General features: G+C 45.4%; 1 protein-coding gene and 1 non-coding gene across 13 annotated transcripts in view; both read right to left on the reverse strand.

Annotated features, from left to right (window-relative positions):
- Window positions 1–22,580, reverse strand: part of PRKAG2 (protein kinase AMP-activated non-catalytic subunit gamma 2) — a 173,573-nt gene that overhangs the window by 37,817 nt on the left and 113,176 nt on the right. For 8 of the 12 annotated variants that reach the window (XM_038755908.1, XM_038755907.1, XM_038755910.1 and 5 more), the window contains one exon: window positions 19,322–19,406. The exons of 2 other annotated variants lie outside the window; for them this stretch is intronic. In XM_038755908.1, coding sequence (XP_038611836.1) covers window positions 19,322–19,406 — 85 coding nt within the window. Of the gene's footprint in view, window positions 1–11,580; window positions 11,651–19,321; window positions 19,407–22,580 lie in introns of those variants that run through there. 2 more of the 12 variants (XM_038755917.1, XM_038755918.1) reach the window with 2 other exon arrangements.
- On the reverse strand, window positions 6,353–6,489 carry LOC119936449. The gene has a single exon (XR_005453774.1). It is a non-coding gene; the product is annotated as a small nucleolar RNA SNORA7 (small nucleolar RNA).

Here is a 22,580-nt window from a genome sequence, read left to right on the forward strand (position 1 = left end):
CAAAATGGTTGATTAATTAATAGTATTGAGCATCTACTGTGTGGAGAGCATTGTACTAACCTCTTGGGAGAGTACAGTAGAAGAGGAAGACAGAATCTCCGTCCACAGGATGTTTACAATCACATATCTCCTTCAGTTTTGACATTTTTGCAATTTGCAAAATAATCATAATTTGTTGAGGGCTTAATGAGTGCAGAGCACTGTACTAAGTGCTTGGGAGAGTACAACAGAGTTAGTGGACACGTTTCCATACCACAATGAGTATAACAGTCTAAGGGGGAGGCAGACAGTAATAAAAATAAATAATTTAGAATACATAGTTTAAATATAGGTACATAGCGCTGTGGGGCTGAGGGAGGGGTGAACAAAGGGTACAAATCCAAGTACAAGGGTGACACAGAAGGGAGTGGGAGAAGAGGAAATGAGGACTTGGGGAAGGCTTCTTGGAGGAGATGTGCAAAAACAATATAATAGTATTTGTTAAGCACTTACTATGTGCCAAGCACTGTTCTAAGCACTAAGGTAGACACAAGGTAATCAGGTTGTCCCACGTGGGGCTCACAGTCTTCATCCCTATTTTACAGATGAAGTAACTGAGGCACAGAGAAGTTAAGTGACTTGCCCAAAGTCACACAGCTGATAAGTGGCAGAGCCGGGATTAGAACCCACGATCTCTGACTCCCAAGCCTGTTCTCTTTCCACTAAGCCACGCTGCTTCTCTTATTCATTCATTCAGTCATATTTATCGAGCGCTTACTGTGTGAAGAGCACTGTACTAAGTGTTTCATATCAACTGATGGTATTTGTCAGTCAGTAATATTTATTGAGCACTTACTGTGTGCAAAGCACTGTACTAAGCGCCTGGGAGAGGACAATGTTGCCGAGTTGGTTCACACCAATGCAATGGTGAAGTTCCACCTCATTTTGGGAGGAGTTGGATTGTAAACTGGAGTATACAGTGTAAAGTAAATGGTAAAATCCTGGAGGGCACATTTCCCCAAATGCTTAGTTCAGTGCTCCACACATAGTAATAACAATAATTATGATATTTGCTAAGCGCTTACTATGTGACGAGTGCTGTTCTAAGCATTGGGGTAGATACAAGGTAATCAGGTTGTCCCACATGGGGCTCACAGTCTTAATCCCCATTTTACAGATGAGGTAACTGAGGGACAGAGAAGTTAAGAGGCTTGCCCAAGATCGGTCACACAACAGACAAGTGTCGGAAAAAGGATTAGAACCCACGTCCTCTGACTCCCAAGCCCGTGCTCTTCCCATTGAGCTACGCTGCTTCCCTGTATGTACTCAATAAATCCCACTGATTGGATCACCTGAAAGTGGACACCACGGCTACGGTCAATCAGTTAATAGTATTTATTGAGCGCTTACTGTGTGCAGAGCACTGTACTAAGCACTTGGAGGAAGACAATAAAACATGCTCAGGCCAGGTGGCTGCAAAATGCCGCCTCTGCCTCTTTCCAAGGGGGCACGGTCTGAGGGCTTCACCCCCAAACTCCCAGAATTACGGTCCTGGTATGTATCCTTGGGGGCAGGGAATGGGTCTGCCAACCCTGGTGTGCTGTACTTTCCCAAGCGCTTAGTACAGTGCTTTGCACACCGAAAGCACTAAGTAAATACCACTAACGATTTGGCCCCTGTGGCAGGATGGAAACCTTCAGGGGAGTTGTAAGCTCTTTGTGGGCAAGGAATGTGTCTGCTTTTTGTTCATTCATTCATTCGTATTAATTGAGCGCTTACTGTGTTTAAATCAATCAATCAATCATATTTATTGAGTGCTTACTGTGTGCAGAGCACTGTACTAAGCGCTTGGGAAGTACAAGTTGGCAACATATAGAGACAGTCCCTACCCAACAGTGGGCTCACAGTCTAAAAGGGGCTCACAGTCTAAAAGCACTATGATACTCTCCTGAGTGCTTAGTACAGTGCTCTGCACACAGAAAGCACTTAATAAATATGAATGACTGACTGATCGAGTTGGCTGTTGGTGGGCAAAGCGGAAGCTCAGCAGCCGGTTGGCATGGGAGTGGATTACCTCAACTTCCTCCCCAAAGCAAAAGCGCAACCACCCCAGGTAACGAACTATAATAATAACAACAATAACTGAGGTATTTGTCAAGCACCTACTATGTGTCAAGCACTGTTCGAAGTGCTGGAGAAGGTACAAGGTAATCAGGTCGGACAAAGTCCTTGTCCCACATGGGGCTCCCAGTCTCAAATCCCCATTTTACAGATGAGGGAACTGAGGCCCAGAGAAGTGAAGTGACTTGCCCAAGGTCACACAACAGACAAGCGGTAGACCTGAGATTAGGCCTGGTCTCACAGGCCGTCCGGGCCCCCTCTCTTCTCAGGGGGTGGACTGGAAAATATTTACGATACGTAAGGAGGTATTCCAAACTGAATCTTTAACCTCCTCCAGCCAGGAGTACATAATCCGACAGCGACAGCTAAAGGCTGTAAAGATTTTAAACCGAAATTCTGTCTTGACCGCAGCCTGGAACTAGTCATGGAACTAATCCTCAATTTACCCTGGGTTGCCTCAAAGCTGGAAACATTCCTTTAACCACTGCTCCTTGGGAAGGCCCCTCACGGAGAAGCAGTTGTGGTCTAGTGGATAGAGACCGGGCTTGGGAGTCAGAAGGACCTGGATTCTAATCTCGGCTGCACCACTTGTCTTCTGTGTGCCCTTGGACAAGTCACTTCACTTCTCTGGGCCCCAGTGAACTCATCTATCAAATGGGGATTAAGATTGGGAGACCTATGTGGGACAAGGACTGTGTCCAATCTGATTAATTTGGCTCTACCCCAGAGTTTAGCACCATGCCTGGCACATAGTAACTCTCTAGACTTACACGTAGTCTCTAGATCGAAAGCCCATTAAGGGCATGGAACGTATTTACCAACTCTGTTATACTGGGCTCACCCAAGCGCTTAGTACAGTGCTCTGCACACAGTAAGCACTCAATAAATGCGACTGATTGATACTGAGCACTTAACAAATACCATCAAAGAGTGCTCAATAAATAGGATTGACTGATTGAAATAGTATTTTTTTTTTTAAAAAAAAGGCATTACTGATACAGTGCCCCAAGCATTTCTATAGGCCTGCTATCTCCAAAGGAGATAAAGTTGAGTAGGGGGAGTTAGTGGCTGCTGCTTTTTTTTTTTATCTCTCCCTCCTCCCTGAATTCTTACTTCAAACGGGCATCCATTCCCGCCCCCCCCCCCCCCCTTAGTCTGGCTCTGATGCTGCTTTGTATACAAAATAAACAGAGCAAAGAGGTTTCTAATTATAGGGTGCTCTAACAAGACCAAACTGGCAAGAGACTAGCATTCTTGACATTTTTACCCCTCACTGAAAATTGACTGCCAAACACATTTCCTTTTCTTCCCTGACAGTCCCCCACCCTCATAAAAACAAACATTTTTCACCTTCAACATTAGTGATACTTATAGAGTGCTTACTATTTGCAGAGTACTGTACTGAGCACTTGGGAGAGAAAAATACGAGCTTACACCTCGTGACTCATTTGAAATTATACAGAACGGCCTAATCTTTACACACTCTCTCTTAGAAAGCATGCCATTCTTTTTCCTCTTCTCCTACTTTTTTTAAAAATGGCATTTGTTAGGCGCTTTACTCTGTGGCAGGCACTGAGCACTGTGGTAGAACCAAGATAAATGGGTTGGACACAGTCCCTGTCCTACATGGGGCTCACAGTTTTAACCTCCATTTTACAGATGAAGAAACTGAGGCCCAGAGATGTGGAGTGACTTGCCCAAAGTCACACAGCAGAAAAGTGGAGGACTCTAGTGCTTAGTATAGAGCTTGACACATAGTAAGCGCTAAGCAAATACCACAGCTGATTAGCACCATCATCATGATCATCATTACAATGATATTCAAGTATGCAATTCTGTTTAAGTATATTAAAAATTGAATTCACAATATTTAAGCCCAAGCCAGTTCCGCTGAGGACAAAGATTTTGTGAAGAAGCCACAGTCTTCACGGTCTCCACTTTGTAATAATAATAATAATGATGGCATTTGTTAAGCGCTTACTGTGTGCAAAGCACTGTTCTAAGCTCAGGGGTGGGGGGGATACAAGGTGATAACGTTGGTGATACAAGGTGATAACGAAGGTCACAGGTTCTAATCCCAACTCCACCACTTATCTGCTGTGTGACCTTGGGCAAGTTGCTTAACTTCTCTGGGCCTCCGTTCCCTCATCTGTAAAATGGGGATTAAGATTGTGAGTCCTATGTGGGACAGGGACTGTGTCCAATCCGATTATCTTGTATCTACCCCAGTTCTTAGAACAGTGCCTGGACCATAGTAAGCACTTAAATAGCATAATTGTTATTGTTACTGAGAGGGAGGGGTGGGCCAGCCTGGACACATCAAACATGTTTTTTTGGGGGTGTTTTTTAAAATGACATTTGTTAAGTACTTACTGTGTGCCAGGCACTGTACTAAACGCTGGGGTAGAGACCAGTGAATGAGGTTGGACACAATCCCTGTCCTGCAGTCTTAATCTCCATTTAACCCCATCCCCCTTCTTACCTCCCTCCCTTCCCCACAGCACCTGTATATATGTATATATGTTTGTACATATTTTTTTACTCTATTTATTTATTTATTTAATTTATTTGCACATATCTATTCTATTTATTTTATTTTGTTAGTATGTTTGGTTTCGTTCTCTGTCTCCCCCTTTTAGACTGTGAGCCCACTGTTGGGTAGGGACTGCCTCTATGTGTTGCCAATTTGTACTTCCCAAGCGCTTAGTACAGTGCTCTGCACATAGTAAGCGCTCAATAAATACGATTGATGATGATGATGATTTAACCGATGAGGTAACTGAGGCACAGAGAAGTGAAGTAACTTGTCAAGGTCACACAGCAGATAAGTGGCAGAGCTGGGATTAGAACCCAGGTCCCCTGACTCCAAGGCCTGGGCTCTTTCCACTAGGTCACTCTGGCGTGGTCTGGTCTGGCCTGCATGGGGCTTGAGGTGAGGGTACAAATGCACTACAATCGACCAGTCAATCAACTGGTCAATCAATCTGTAGAGATCAATTGGTCTTGCTGCTGCTCAGCTGACTACCTACTCAAGGCCTCAATTCAAAAAAGAACAGAAAAGAGAGTGCAATAAAATATACTCATCAAACCACATTAACTCCACCAAAATCCAAGCATTAAACTTCACACAATAGACACAATATATCTTGCAGAACTAAAGATCTCAAACAAGATTAATTTCTTGCAAGAACATTCTGTTATTTAAAACACCCGAGGCTCTCTCTGTTGTCTCAAACTGAAATCTGAACATTTTCACAATACTCTGCTGTGCCCGTCTCTTGATTTCTACATCTAGTCCTTTTTAGGAATTAAATGGCTAACTTTCCCTACAACAGATTGTCTGGAATGCTTTATTAAAATTCCAGAGAAGGTGAGAGGTTCAGACTTTCCTTATTAGAAGGGAACTACTGTAAAGATACTATCACTTAATAGTCCATTGTGACTACTTTTTTAATGGCATTTGTGAAGCACTTACTATGTGCCAGGCACTGTACATACAAGCTAATCAGGTCGGACACAGTCCCCGTCCCACATGGGGCTCACAGTCTTAATCCCCATTTGACAGATGAGGAAACTGAGGCCCAGAGAGGTGAAGTGACTTCCCCAAGGTAACACAACAGACAAGAGGCAGAGCTGGGAAACTCCAGAAGGACTCCAGGCATGTGCTCTAGCCATTAGGTAACACTGCTTCTCTTTAATCATTTCACTGGAGAAATACAGAAGTACAGAATCCCAACTATTTGGTTCCTGGTTTACGAAATGTCAGAAGTTATTGTGAGGTGACAGTTGGCCTGGGAACTTTAAAAAATAAATTTAACCTACAATCGCTGCTCAAGGGCAAGGAAACCCTGGGAAGGAGGAAGTGTTTGAAAATGCTCGAGTACAAAATGAAGACTGCAAGTCTGTAACCCAATTCAGCCAAATTTGGACTGAAAGGCCCCAAATCAGAAAGGCCGAGATTAGATTCATGGGACCAATGTCAATGTTTTGTTTTATGCTGTCGAGTCAGTGCTTTGCACATAGTAAGCGCTTAATAAATGCCATTATTATTTCCGATCCATAGCGATTCCATGGACACATCTCTCTCAGAAAGATCCACTTTCTACCTGCAGTCGTCTTGGTGGTGTATCCATAGAGTTTGCTTGGTAACAATACGGAAGTGGTTTACCACTGACTTCTTCTGCACAGTATACTTGAGTCTCCTCCCTCGACTCTCTCCCAAGCCGCTGCCGCCCAGTACAGGTGTGTTTTGACCTGTGGCAGATTGCCTTCCACTCGCTAGCCACTGCCCAAGCTGGGAATGGACTGGATATGCCTCTGCTTGACTCTCCCTCCCGTAGCCAAGATTGGTAGAGTACGGAAACTCTCCAGGTGCGATCCTGAGAGGGGGAATGTAAATGTGCTGGGATCAGAGAAGCAGCGTGGCTCAGTGGAAAGAGCCCGGGCTTTGGAGTCAGAGGTCATGGGTTCAAATCCCGGCTCCACCAACTGTCAGCTGTGTGACTTTGGGCAAGTCACTTCACTTCCCTGTGCCTCAGTTACCTCATCTGTAAAGTGGGGATTAACACTGTGAGCCCCCCATGGGACAACCTGATTACCTTGTAACCTCCCCAGCGCTTAGAATGGTGCTTTGCACGTAGTAAGCGCTTAATACATGCCATTATTATTATTAAATCACTCAGGAGGTGGTAGTTGCAGCAGTAATACTTATTAAACACTTACTGTGCATACAGCATTGAACTAAGCCCTGGGAGACAATATTGTGCTCTCCCAAGTGCTTAGTACAGTGCTCTGCACACCATAAGCATTCAATAAATATGACAGAATGAATGTGAATCAATGAATACACTGGTGCAAATCTGACCTGGTCCCTGTCTTTTGGGGGCTCATGGTGAAGAGTTTAAGAGGGGAGAGGGAATTGGAAACAGATGCATCAAGAGGGGTGAAGGTACAATTAATACTGGAAATATTAACATTATTATAATGTACTCTCCCAAGTGCTTAGTGAAGAACTCTGCACACAGTAAGCACTCAAAAAATACAAATGATTGATTGACTGCTAATACTACCAACAACAGCACTAAACTTCCGAGGGTCCGGCAAATGTTGCAAGAGCCCGGGCCTGGGAGGAAGAAGGCTCTGGGTTCTAATCCTGGCTCCGTCACTTGTCTGCTGTGTGACCTTGGGCAAGTCACTTCACTTTTCTGTACCACAGCTACCTCATCTGTTAAATGGGGATTAAGACTTGGAGCTCCATGTGGGATGTGAACTGTGTCCGACCAGATTACTCTGTATCTACACCAGTGCTTAGTACACTGCCTGCCACAGTAAGGGCTTAACAAATACTATAAAAAAAATCCTTCGCTCCAACTCACTTCTGTTCATCTGCTCACTCTGAAACGCCCGTCACTTTTCCTCCCCACTCCCTCGGCTCTGTGCGGTCTTTCTGGAATTTCTCTATCTGGGCGGCCTATCTCCAGTTAAACCCGCTGAGTGTCATTTGAAAACTTGGCATATTTCTCTGCCATTCCCTTGTTCAGCAGACAGGTCTACTGACTCTGTCCTCTACTGTCCCAAGCGCTTAGTACGTGCTCTGTAATCAGTAAATGCTCAATAAATACCATTGACTGATTTCTGAAAAGGCTGAAGGAAACCAGTCTTTTCCATAACTACTTCCAATCCCACGGGAACACTATGGTTTTAATGCCTTTTGTGTGAAACCCTGTAATGGGCTTTCTTTGAAATCCAAGTAAATTATACCCTGATTCTCCTCTGTTGTGCCACTTACTGATGCCTTCAAAGATCTGTGAGGGACTACTGAGGCATGATTTCTTTTTTATAAGAACCATGCTAGCCTTTCTTCAGCAGGTTATATTGGTATAAATCCTCTGTGATCCCTTAATTAGGAAGTCTACCTGAGCCTCAGACATAGAAGTCAGACTCATCAACTTAATTCCCAGAGTCACTTAGGAGACCTTCCTAAAGGTGAATCAATCGCTGATATTTATTAAGCCCCAAAAGGGGTGGAAAGCACTGCATTAAAGGCTTGAGAAAGCACAACATGGTGGTTGCAATCTGGCAGATCTTGGGGAAAGGACCATTTGTAACACTATGTTATCTGCTCATTCTACTATTCCTCAATTTCATGGTTTCTCCTTCGAATTCCTTCAGAACTGTTAGGTGAGTGCCTTCATTCCTGGTGACGTGCTTACACAGGGTTGTGGGCAGGGAGTGCATCTACCTACTTTATTATATTGTACTCTCCCAAGCGCTTAGTACAGTGCTCTGTACACAGTAAGTGTTCAATAAATACACTGATTGTTTGATTTAGTTTAACTATTTTGTCTAAAACAATCTGATGTAGAAGCTCCGACTACTGTGACATACAATTTGGACACTTCCCTAATAATTCCTTCTTACAAAAAGCTCTATTATGTACCCAAATTATTGCCGTCTTTAGAGACAGAGACAAAAATAAGATCCTGAACTCTTAGCTCCCAATTCAACATTTTCTCTCCTGAAGGTAATAGCTAGATAGCAAAGCAATATAGGATTAAAAAAAAAATCCCAACTCAGGAAACACTGAAAACAACGTGCTAAACACCGGCTAACTTTCTCTCCTTTAATTCAGTTAGTAAGGGGGAGGACAGGACATTCTGGAGAAAGTATATCCTTGGAGTCACTGAGAATTGGAAATGTCTCGACAGCACTTAATGGGCGAGGAGGAGACTACAGGCACACTCAAATGCTGAGTGATTTCTCGGTTGCAAATAATCTCTTGGAAAATTATTTTATTTTTCCAGACTTCACTAGGTTCTAGATCATATAAAACATGACATTTAAGGTCATCAACAATTCTGAAGTCCGAAATTGCAAATCGTATCTTATATTCATCCCTCCATCCTTCCAATCCCTCCCTCCATCCCACCATTCTTCCCATTCCTCTATTTTTACTGACTGCCTAGAGTGGGAAGAGAGCTGTAGGGGGTGCTTGGGAGGGTCCTAAAAATGGAAAAGACTTGGCCCCCGGCATCAGGGAATTTACCATCTAATGGGGAGGATAGGCAACTGCAAGGTTTAAACAATAGGAACGGGTGAAAAACTGACAAAAGTGGGAACAGCAAAAGCAAAAAATTGAATGAATAAACGGATGCGCGTAAAAGCTACAGGTGGCTGATGGGCTGACATAATAATAATAATTGGGGCATCTGTGAAGAGCTTCTTTGGTGCCAAGCACTCTACTAAGCACTAGGGTTCACGGTCTAAGTAGGAGGGACAACAGGAACTGAATCCCTATTTTATACAACTGAGGAAACTGGGACCCAGAGAAGTGAAGTGGCTGCCACTTGTCTGCTGTGTGACCGTGGGCAAGCCATTTCACTTCTCTGATCCTCAGTCCCCTCATCTGTAAAATGGAGATTATGACTGTGAGCCCTGTGTGGGACTTGGTACTGTGTCCAATCTGATTAGCTTGTACCTACCTCAGAACTTAGTACACTGCCTGGCACATAGCAAATACATAATGATCAATCGTACTTAGTGAGTACTTACTGTGTGCAGAGAACTGTACTAAGCGCTTGGGACTGTATAATATAACATAGTTGAAAGACATGTTCCCTGACTATAGTGAGCTAAAACAAAACACACATATACAGAATGGGAGAAGATAGATGGGGCAATCACTGGAGGGGGCGATGAGATTGAGAGGTGGTTTTTTTTAAGGGGAGAGATTTAAGGATGCATTAAAGGTGAGAGGAAGGAGTCAGAGAAGAGTGAGGTGAAGATAACAGTGAGGAAGGGGGGGGGGACACGAGTATTTTAAGAGGTGAGAGAGATGGAGTGCAAGGCCCAGGTAGAGCGGTTAGCTTTTAAGAGCAGGTGTGAGTTCTTGTCAAAGGCAGCTAGGAAGGAGGAGAACGTGGAAGGACTGTGTTGGAGCTTATGGGTTACCATAAATATGTGTGCAGAGCACTGTACCAAGAGGCTTGGAAGAGGACAAAATAACAGAGTTGTTAAACACATTCCGTGCCCACAAGGAGCTTATTTCTTTAACGGTTCGCAGCTTGGTTTGGTGCAGCTGAATTTTTTTAAAGCTATCAATTTTAAAACTATCAATCAATCGATAAAAAAATCAATGATTTTTAAAAATCAATCATTTTTATTGAGCGCTTACTATGTGCAGCGCACTGTACTAAGCGCTTAGGAGAATACGATACAGAGTTGGGAAACACATTCTAATCCCACCTCTGCTCTGTCTGCTGTTTGTGACCTTGGGTAAGCCATGTGACTTCTCGGTGCTTCATTTGCCTCATCTGTAAAATGGGAATTAAATATCTCTTCTCCATACTTATGCTCTGAGCCCCATGTGGGACAGGGACTGTATCTCTCACTACTGAGTCCCCCTCAAGACGAAAGTTCATTGTGGGCAGGGAATGTGCCTCCCAACTCTGTTCTACTGTACTCTCCCAAGTACAGTGCTCTGCACACAGTAAGCCCACAAATAAATACGACTGATGGACTCTACTTAGCACTGCAGTAGATACAAGTGATTCAGGTCAGACACAGTTCCTGTCCCATACGAGGCTCCCTGTTTAGGAGGAATTGGGATTTAATCCCCATTTTACACAGAGAAGTTTAGCCACTTGACCAAGATCACACAGCAGATATGTGGCAGAGTTGGGGATTAGGACCCAGGTCCTCTGACTCCTGGTCCCCTGCTCTTTCCACTTGTCCATGCTGCTTCTCCGATTACTGAAATGGCTTCCTCTCACTGCAAAGAGATGAAAAAAATACTTGGTGATCCAAAGTGACCGACTTTTACGTGCACTCTATGGCAAAGAGTGGTCTTTTACTTCCTGTTGTGGAATTGAGGGGCTGGGAACCGGGAAGAGTAGCTCTAAATTATGGATGTTGCAACTCTGTGCAGAATTTCTTTAAGTCTTTGAGTTGGGAACCAGCTTGAAAACAGCCCGAAGGGCACGAAAGTGTATCTTGAGCTGCAGCTGTTTGCTGATCCGTACTACAGAACAGAAGACTTCTAAGGTAGGATCATCATTAACACATTCACACTACCAGGCAAGTGTCTTCAAAAAATAAAAAAAATAAATCTGAAAGCGAAGCAGATGAATAATTTAACAGATTTCCATTGTAGGGCTAATCATAGAAATCACAGACTCTCTCTCTTAGGCATGAAAGACACAGATATATTTAGAAAGAACTGGAGTTTGCATAGAATTTGAACTTGTATTAAGAATATATTGGAAGATTATGGGATGTCCCTGTATAGCTCAATTTATGGTCTGGATCCTACTAATCCGAACAGTATTGATCCTTATTGCCGATTTGCTTGTTCAAGACACAGCTAGCATTTGAAGAATCCCAACGGAAGAAAAAGTTGCACTCCAGGTAGCAGGGCCTACTGGAAAGAGCAGGGGCTTGGGAGTCAGAGAACCGAGGATCTAATCCGGCTCCGCCACCTACCTGCTGTGTGACCTCGGGCAAGTCACTTCACTTCTCTGGGCTTCAGTTTCCGGAGTTTCCAGAGGGGTCTCTGATGGTGGGAATGAAAGAGTAAAAGGACTGGGAGTCAGAAGACCAGGGTTCTAATCCCGGTCCCGCCTGCTGTGTTGCCTTAGGCAAGTCACTTCACTTCTCTGTGTCTAGTTCCCTCATCAATCAATGGTATTTACTGAGCGCTTACTATGTGCAGAGCACTGTACTAAAATGGGGATGAAATACCCGTTGTCCCTCCCTCTCGGACCAAGAGCTCTGTCCAATATGATTATATTGGATCTACCCCAGTGATTAGCATGAAGTTAACACCTAACAGTCAATCAATGGCAGATACCACAATTATTGTCATCAGACATTCTGTGCTTTTTTGTCCACATCCTCACCGATTATTCTCTTCCTCTCAAAGGCAACTGCTATCTTATTTCCAACATGTCAGCACCAGCAAGGCAAAATGAAGAATGACAGTCCACGGCCACCTCCCTAGTCATTCCAGTGCAATTATGTCATTACTCTCCAGTATTTTCCGCATCTTAATAAGATTGCTAACACCTAGCTCTTTTGTCTTCCTTACTTTACACCCCATAATTGTTACACTGGCGAAAGCAGAGCGGACAACCAAGGGTCACATTTTAGGGGCGATGGCAGGGAATTTCTGGAGATTGAAAGCTTGCTGAGAACAAGAATGAGAACTAGATTACTTTGTTTCCTCCCACTCTGACCTGTAAGCTCGTTGTGGGCAGGGAACGTATCTACCAACTCGGTTGGACTGTACTCTCCGAAGTGCTTAGTATGGTGCTCTGCCCACAGTAAGTGCTCAATAAATACCATTGATGGACTGACTGATTCCTGTAGCTCGCAGAAATCACCACCCCAATTTGCGATACAATTTTGAAAAATTCACTGCACTTTCAACAGAGCTTTAGTTAGTGTTACAAATATACATAGAGAACAAGAACCCCAAAGTCAATGTAGTCTGGTCCACAATCCACATGGGGTGGTGAAACAGGCAACATTCCGTACAACTAGTTTTTTGGTCTAGTGGAAAGAGCCTGGGCCTGGGAGCCCAAGGACCTGGGTTCTAATCCTGACTCTGCCCTGCCTGCTATGCGTGACCTCAAGCAAGTCATGTGACTTCTCGGTGCCTCATCTGCAAAACTGCAAAACAGGGATTAAATACCTCTTCTCCCTCTGTATGCTCTGAGTCCCAGGTGGGACAGGGACTGTGTCCAACCAGATCATCTTGTGTTTGACCCAGAACTTACTACAGTGTTTGACACATAGTAAGCGCTTAACAAATGTCATTGTACTTCCCTGCCAAACTGTACTTCCCAAGTGCTTAGTACAGTGCTCTGCACACAGTAAGCACTCAATAAATATGACAATGAATGAATTAATTGTAACAACAGCTTTTTACAAAGGGGCCTCTCTCTAAGAGCAGGTCTATTTATTAAAAAACAATGTTACCAAAAATCGGGAATTTAAGAGGCTCTCCATTAATGTCATCTACAATGAACCTTGGGATTATTTTATTAGCCTCTCCATGTCCCAGGCTAGCTATTTCTTTGCCAGGCTTGTGGGACTGGTTGATGCTAAGCTTCTCTAGGCATCTTTTTTTTGATTGTGTGGTTTTGGGGGGAAAAATATTCTGTAAGGGGTTAATTTCCAAATTAAGCTTGATAGTGCTTGAAATTCAGGTGTTTTTTTCAGTAGGCTCCATAGGCCTCTCATGTGCCTTTCCTTTGGTTCTTCCTCTTTTTTTCCTCCTCCTCCTTCATCCTCTCTGTCCTTTTTTTCTGGCTCTCTCTCTCCTACCCCTTCCTTCATCCTTTCTCTGCTCCTCTCCCCGGGCCCATCTCTCCCTCCTCCCCGACCTCGATTCTTCTCCCCTCTGGGTTCTAAGCGCTTACTTTCCCCACCCTCCAGCAGGCCATGACATAGTAAGTGCTCAATAAATACGACTGATTGATTGACTGATTGATTGACATGGGTTTCGGTCTGGCGGAGGCCCTGGAGGAGGGCTGGGCTCGACGCTGCAACTGCAGGGTTCTCTGGCAGCAGTGATGCAGGGATTGCATTAGCACTGGTGCAGTGTAGCAACTTATCCAGGGGTCCCTGGTGGGTGGGGGGGCAGCCCTCCTGAGGCTGCGACTCTCTCTGTTTCTGCCGCATCCCTGCTCTCTCTAGTTTGGACGGAAGCAAACCAAACCGGGCAGGGCAGTTCTAAGGGACTCGGGGAAGCTGTACCTCTGAGCGAAGAGGGAGCTTAGTGGCGTGGTGGCATGGCACGAGCATGGCGACTTTTGCTCCTCACCCTCGCTCCAGGTGGCGGGCACTCTTCATTCAGCCCCGAGTGAGGCCTGCTGCGGGTATTAAGCACGGAGGGCAAACAGAGCCCAGTGGGTACCCTACTGATCTTGCCCTCACTAACAGGTCAAATTGGTGGTATGAGAAGCAGCGTGGCCTAGTGGAAACAGCCCAGTCCTGGGCATCAGAGGACCTTGGCTCTGCCAATTGCTTGCTGTGACCTTGGGCAAGTCACTTCACTTCTCTGGGCCTCAATTTTCTCAAATGTACAATGGGGATTAAACACCTGTTCTCCCTCCTGCTTAGACTGTGAACTCCATGTGGGACAGGGACTGTGTCTGACCTAATTAACTTGCACCTAACCCAGCACTTAGAACAGTGTCTGACACACAGTAAGCATTTAACGAATACCATAAAAAAGGTAGACAACGGGGCGCGGCTGAGTCTCAACTATCTTAAAGGGTCCAGGTCATTTGTATCAACCTGAATCTCTTGCCCACTAACTTCAGGGACCTCCCCCGCCCGCCCCCTCTTTTTTTCTTAATGGCATTTGTTAAGCGCTTACTATGTGTCCAACACTGTTCTTAAGTGCTGGGGTAGGTACAAGTTAAATAGGTCGGACACAGTCCCTGTCCTGCATGGGGCTTACAGTCTGAGTAGGACGGAGACCAGGTATTGAACCGCCACTTTGCAGTTGAGAAACTGAGGCACAGAGAAGTTAAATAACTTGCCCAAAGTCACAAAGCAAGCAACTGGCAGAGTTGGAATTAGAACCCAGGTCCTCCGACTCCATGGCCCAGGCTTTCCTCTAGGCTATGCTGCTTTTCTTCACCACCACACTCCTTCTCTTTTTACATATCTGGTTTCCTCAACCACTGCAGCCCAGCTCATACTCTTTCACTCCTCCTGAGGTAATATCCTTTGCTTTCAGTACATCTCTCAAGACTTCACCAGACACGACCCATTCCCCTTCCCAGGAACTCCCGCCCCCTTCATATCCTCCAGACTGCATCCCTCTTGAAAACCCACCCCGCCCAGGATTTAAATGGACATTCATTTATTCAATCATATTCATTATTCTACTGAGAGCTCACCTCCTCCAGGAGGCCTTCCCAGACTGAGCCCCCTCCTTCCTCTTCCCCTCGTCCCCCTCTCCATTCCCCCGTCTTACTTCCTTCCCTTCCCCACAGCACCTGTATACGTTTGTACATATTTATTACTCTATTTATTTATTTTACTTGTACATATCTATTCTATTTATTTTATTTTGTTAATATGTTTGGTTTAGTTCTGTCTCCCCCTTCTAGACTGTGAGCCCACTGTTGGGTAGGGACTGTCTGTATATGTTGCCAACTTGTACTTCCCAAGCGCTTAGTACAGTGCTCTGCACACAGTAAGCGCTCAATAAATACGATTGATTGAGCGCTTACTGTGTGCAGAGCACTGTATAGAACAGTGCTTTGCACATAGTAAGCGCTTAATAAATGCCGTCATTATTATTATTATTATTACTGAGTGCTTGGGAAGTATAAATCAAGACATGCCCATAAGTGCACTTATAAAAATATCTGTAATTTATTTTAATGTCTGTCTCCCCCTCTAGACTGTCAGCTCCTTGTGGGCAAGGAACATGTCTACCTATACTCTCCTAAGTGCTTAGTAATGATAATAACTGTAGTATTTATTAAGCACTTGCTATGTGCCAAGCAATGTTCTAAGCACTGGAGTGGATACAGGGTCATTCATTCATTCATTCAATCGTATTTACTAAGCACTTACTGTGTGCAGAGCACTGTACTGAGTGCTTGGGAAGTATAAATCAAGACATGCCCATAAGTGCACTTATAAAAATATCTGTAATTTATTTTAACGTCTGACTCCCCCTCTAGACTGTCAGCTCCTTGTGGGCAAGGAACGTGTCTACCTATACTCTCCTGAGCGCTTAGTAATGATAATAACAGTAGTATTTATTAAGTACTTGCTATGTGCCAAGCACTGTTCTAAGCACTGGAGTAGATACAAGGTAATCAGGTTGGACAAAGTTCACATCCAACATGGGGCACACAGTCAACCCCCATTTTACAGAAGAAGTAACTGAGGCACAAAGAAGTTAAGTGGCTTGCCCAGGGGCATACAGCAGACATGTGGCAGAGCCGGGATTAGAACCCACACCCTCTGAATCCCAGGTCTGTGTTTTTCCCACTAGACCGTACTGCACGGAGCTCTGCACACAGTAACCACTCAATAAATATGATCAGGTGATTATGAGAATGTTAAGCAGTGAGATGGTACTTGAGAGGCTGTGGTCTATTTAGAAGATAATTTTAGAAGAACTTGTTGCTTGGGGGAGCTGGGATTTCAGGAGGTCTAAAGCAGCATGGTCTAGTGGAAAGGGATTGAGCCTGGGAGTCAGAGGATCCGAGTTCTAATCCCACCTCTACCACCTGCCTGCTGTGTCACTTTGGACAAATCACTCCACTTCTGTTCCCGCATTTGTAAAATAGGGATTCAATTCCAGTTCTCTCTCCCCCTTTCACTGTGAGCCCCTTGTGGAACAGGGACTGCTTCAGCAGCTCCCTTAAGTAGTTTCCTGGGGAGGAAGGAGGGGCTAAATGGTATCATTTAACATTAATCAATGGTATTTACTGTCTCTATATGTTGCCAATTTGTACTTCCCACGCGCTTAGTACAGTGCTCTGCACACAGTAAGCGCTCAATAAATACGATTGATTGATTGATTGATTACTGAGCAATTACTATGTGCAGAGAGCTGTACTAAGCGCTTGGGAGAATACAATCTGAGTTGGCAGACACGTTTCCTACCCATGACAAGCATACAGTATAGAGGGGGAGACAGGTATTGATATAAATACTTTGTAATATATAATTTAAAGATATGTACATAAGTGCTAAGAAATGTACATGAAGGAGCTTTTAGCTGAAGGAAGGATGTTGGCTTTGAGAACTGGACAATCAATTTCAGTAGAATTAAACAAGACACTTTCTACTCAGACTGTGAGCCCCACAAGGGATAGGGACGGTGTCTAATTCCCACCTGGGTATTTTCTCTCTGCATTCAGTACAGCACTCATCACAATTTGAGCACCTAATGAACGCTACTGCTACTTTGAGAAGCTGGATGTATGTGTACATAAAAAGGAGATAGGCAGATATGTGCATACTTCCAACCTATGCAATCAAAGATGACTCCTGCAAGTGAGATCCTATCTTTGAGAGTCTGTCCACATGGTTATAGAGATATCCACCCAATCATTGTGGATGGAGTTCTACTGATTTTATGTTCTCTCATCAGAAGTAAACTCCTTGAGGGCAGGGATAGTACAGATACACAGTGCTCAGCACCTTGGAGGTGACTCCATCAATGCTCTTATTCTCTAGCTTAAAGTAAAAATAAATCCTGCTGACTGTCTTAACTTCTCAAAGGTGCTGGAAATTCAGAGATGTAACAGATATAAATGTATAGGGCATCCTCCTGTTTATGGCACCCTGGCCCAAAGGAGAGACAATGGAAAGGAAAAATTCAGCTCATTTAGCAGCCTTTGGAAATGATGGGTCTCAAAAGCAGGTTACTAAAACCAGGAACTTTAAAAGGAACCTTATGGCAAACACTAGGCGAGCTGTGTTTGAAGAATGGTTCTTTGTATATATTAGGAGCACAAATATTTAGCACATTGGTCAGTGGTATTTTCCACTTGGGTTTCGGGATTTTGTACAGCGCCTGAAAATGTCAAGTATTCAGAATGATATTTCACTCACGGAGACTTAGCAGCCAGATCCGAACGACATTCACTTTATAAAATTTCAGCCGCTTGCCGGTTCGGAACATGGACATAAACGTTTTATGACAGCTCCCTGAGAGGAAGTACTCTTCTATTTCACGGACTGAAATCCTGCAGTGTACCGAAAAAGCGGGGAATGTGAAATTCGGGTATCTGCCTCCCACTGTAAATCAAACACCTTAATGCGAGATGTGCCTATATTTATTCATCCTAACGGTGAGTGACGGGGGGGGGGGGGGGGGGGGGTTGTGACTTTAAAGTTAGCAGATGAGGTCGGCCGAACAAAGAATGCCCTGTCATGTTGGTATTCCTGATTGAACAACAGGGGAATCTCCAAAACCATTAAGACAAGCAACACTATTTTACAAGTCCTTCTGGATGACCAGGCCTGTCTTGTTTTCCAAGCATTTAGAACACTGCTCTGCACACAGTAATTGCTCAATAAATACGATTGATTGATTGATTGTTTCCTGGAGGAAGCCACTGCCTCTATCATTTATAGATGCCTGGGCAGGAACAAATATTGCTTTCCCCCCCCTCTAAGATTTATGGAGCTTTGACCTGAATGAAAAAAACGGTTTTCACAGAGCAGGATCTCATCATCTTCAAATTCCACTAGCTTCCTAGGAGGGCAAACTGGCTTGATCAGGGGTGGGACGAGGAGAAAGGTTGACAAATGAGGCCCCAAGGGGCTATCGGAATGATGGAGTAGGGCAGACAGACTTAAAAACAACTCGGCTGGGCTCCCTTGGCCCTTTTTGCTGCACTGTAGCGTCCTTGGACAGATAAAGCCAAGCCCTGCCCGGGTTGTATTTTCACAACTACACGTAAGCCACCTCTCCGGGGCTTTCGTCAGCCGGGCTGACGATTGCCTAGGGAGAGAATGCCGTATTTCACAAATGAACTGCCGGGTACCAAGCCGGAATAGGAGCTCCGGATAAAAGGGCCGAATCAGGCCTAGGTGCTCCCCCCAGCCCCCCAGGATTTCGCTGGGCAGAAATGCACCCCTGTGGACCTCATCTCGGTGGGGGGGGGGCGGGACGGGGAGGGTCTCACCTCTTGGGGCTCCGAGGATGGTTGGGGACCAAGGGGAGGGGCGTGCATGTATTTTATTTTGTTAGTCTGTTTGGTTTTGTTCTCTGTCTCCCCTTTTTAGACTGTGAGCCCACTGTTGGGTAGGGACTGTATGTGTTCCCAACTTGTGCTTCCCAAGCGCTTAGTCCAGTGCTGTGCACATAGTGAGCGCTCAATAAATACGCCTGATTGATTGATTGATTGATGTGTGCATGTACGGATGCATTCCCTTTTAGACTGTGAGCCCACTGTTGGGTAGGGACTGTCTCTATGTGATGCCAATTTGTACTTCCCAAGCGCTTAGTACAGTGCTCTGCACATACTGCGATTGATTGATTGATCGATTGATTGATTCCCGGAGCCGCAGGGGTGAGGTTGAGGGGTCAGGCTTTTTTCGCTCGGTGGGCTCCGAGCCGGTCCTGGGCCCCGGGGCTTCCCCCCGCCTCCCCGACATAAGAGACACCACGAAACGGTCCCGTAGGGCGGGGAGGGGAGGGGAGAGGAGGGGGGCAGGGGCCGCCCCCGCTTACCTTCGTCTTCTAGCTCGAATTTCTCCAGCATGCCGGCTTCAGCGGGGCCCGGACCTGCCGCTGCTGCCGCCGCTGCCACTGCCGCCTGGAGGACCAGGACCGCGACCACCACCACCGCGACCACCACCACCGCGACCAGGACCAGGAGGAGGGGACGGGGAAAGGAGGGACAGGGAGGAGGACACCGATCAGCATTCAGACATTAGGGATGGAGGAAGTCACCGGGACCTGCCGCGGAGGAGGGGAGGGACCGGCCTACGGGGCGGGGGCAGAGGAGGAGGGGAGGGGCTGATGAAGGCGGAGGGAGAGGCCTTCTATTTATTCATTCATTCAATCGTATTTACTGAGCGCTTACTGTGTGCAGAGCGCTGGACTAAGCGCTTGGGAAGTCCAAGCTGGCAGACGGTCCCTACCCAACAGCGGGCTCACAGTCTAGAAGGGGGAGACAGCGAAACAAAACACATTAACAAAATGACACAAATATGTACAAGTAAAATAAATAGAGTAAGAAATATGTACAGGCACATTCATTCAATCGTATGTAGTGAGCGCTTACAGTGTGCAGAGCACTGGACTAAGCGCTTGGGAAGTCCAAGCTGGCAACATCTAGAGACGGTCCCTACCCAACAGCGGGCTCACAGACTAGAAGGGGGAGACAGCGAAACAAAACACATTAACAAAATAACATCAATATGTACAATATGATGATATGTACACATCACTATGTACAATATGATGATATGTACACATCAATATGTGTGCAGAGCACTGTACTAGGCGCTTGGGAAGTACAAGCTGGCAACATCTAGAGACGGTCCCTACCCAACAGCGGGCTCACAGTCGAGAAGGGGGAGACGGCAAAACAAAACACATTAACAAAATAAAATAAATATGTACAAGCAAAATAAATAGAGTAATAAATATGTACAGGCATATTCATTCAATCGTATGTATTGAGCGCTTACTGTGTGCAGAGCACTGTACTAAGCGCTTGGGAAGTCCAAGCTGGCAGACGGTCCCTACCCAACAGCGGGCTCACAGTCTAGAAGGGGGAGACGGACAACAAAACACATTAACAAAATAACATCAATATGTACAAGTAAAATAGAGTAATAAATATGTACAGGCACATTCATTCAATCGTATTTATTGAGCGCTTACTGTGTGCAGAGCACTGTATTAAGCGCTTGGGAAGTACAAGTTGGCAACATACAGAGACGGTCCCTACCCAACAGCGGGCTCACAGTCTAGACAGGGGAGACAGATAGCAAAACACATTAACAAAATAAAATAAATAAATATGTACAAGTAAAATAAATAGAGTAATAAATATGTACAGGCATATTCATTCAATCGTATTTATTGAGCGCTTACTGTGTGCAGAGCACTGGACTAAGCGCTTGGGAAGTACAGGTTGGCAACATCTAGAGACGGTCCCTACCCAACAGCGGGGCTCACAGTCTAGAAGGGGGAGACAGACAGCAAAACAAACACATTAACAAAATGAAATAAATAAATATGTACAAGTAAAATAAATAGAGTAATAAATATGTACAGGCATATTCATTCAATCGTATTTATTGAGCGCTTACTGTGTGCAGAGCACTGTACTAAGCGCTTGGGAAGTACAAGTTGGCAACATACAGAGACGGTACCTACCCAACAGCGGGCTCACAGTCTAGACAGGGGAGACAGACAGCAAAACACATTAACAAAATAAAATAAATAGAATATGTACAAGTAAAGAGTAATAAATATGTAGAAGCATATATACACTATATACAGGTGCTGTGGGGAGGGGAAGGAGGTAAGGCGGGGGGGGGGGGGGATGGGGAGGAGGAGGAGGAGGGGGAGAGGAAGGAGGGGGCTCATTCTGGGTTGTCTGTCTCCCCCTTCTAGACTGTGAGCCCGTTGTTGGGTAGGGACCGTCTCTATACGTTGCCAACTTGTACTTCCCAAGCGCTTAGTACAGAGTTCTGCACACAGTAAGCGCTCAATAAATACGATTGAACGAATGAACTGTGAGCCCGCTGTTGGGTAGGGCCCGTCTCTCTAGGTTGCCGACTTGTACTTCCCAAGCGCTTAGTACGGTGCTCTGCACCCAGTAGGCGCTCAATAAATACGATTGAATGAATGAATGAGGAGGGGAGGGAGTTAGAGGCGGGGAGGGACTCGAGGGCCGTGGGGGGGGGGGATGTGAGGGCCGGTGTGACGGGCAAACGACCAAAAAAACCGAAAAAGAAAAAGCGGGCCTCGTCACCGCCTCCTCCTCCGTGTGTCACCGCCAGGTCTCCTCACCTCATCATCATCACCAATCGTATTTATTGAGCGCTTACTATGTGCAGAGCACTGTACTAAGCGCTTGGAAAGTACAAGTTGGCAACATATAGAGACAGTCCCTACCCAACAGTGGGCTCACAGTCTAAAAGGGGGAGACGGAGAACAGAACCAAACATACTAACAAAATAAATAGAATAGATATGTACAAGTAAAATAAATAAATAAATAAATAGAGTAATAAATATGTACAAACGTATATATATATACAGGTGCTGTGGGGAAGGGAAGGAGGTAAGATGGGGGGGATGGAGAGGAGGACGAGGGGGAGAGGAAGGAAGGGACTCAGTGTGGGAAGGCCTCCTGGAGGAGGTGAGCTCTCAGCAGGGCCTCGAAGGGAGGAAGAGAGCGAGCTTGGCGGATGGGCAGAGGGATTGGGGGCATTCCAGGCCCGGGGGAGGACGTGGACCGGGGGTCGATGGCGGGACAGGCGAGAACGAGGTACGGAAAGCCCCCAGTCTGGCTCCTAGCTTCAGGTATTGAGGGCCAGAACCAAATACTCATTGCCCTAGCTAGCTCTCTTCCTCCCTTCCAGGCCCTACTGAGAGCTCACCTCCTCCAGGAGGCCTTCCCATACTGAGCCCTTCCTTCCTCTCCCCCTCGTCCCCCTCTCCACCCCCCCATCTTACCTCCTTCCCTTCCCCACAGCACCCGTATACATGTTTGTACAGATCATAATAATGATGGCATTTGTTAAGCGCTTACTATGTGCAAAGCACTGTTCCAAGCGCTGGGGGATACAATTTGACCAAGTTGTCCCACGTAGGGCTCACAGTCTTAATCATCATCATCATCAATCGTATTTATTGAGCGCTTACTGTGTGCAGAGCACTGTACTAAGCGCTTGCTAGAGTAATATTTATTACTCTATTTATTTTACTTGTCCATATCTATTCTATTTATTTTGTGAGTATGTTTGGTT

This window comes from Tachyglossus aculeatus, chromosome 13 (genome assembly GCF_015852505.1).
Source record: "Tachyglossus aculeatus isolate mTacAcu1 chromosome 13, mTacAcu1.pri, whole genome shotgun sequence".
NCBI classification, from domain to species: Eukaryota; Metazoa; Chordata; class Mammalia; order Monotremata; family Tachyglossidae; genus Tachyglossus; species Tachyglossus aculeatus.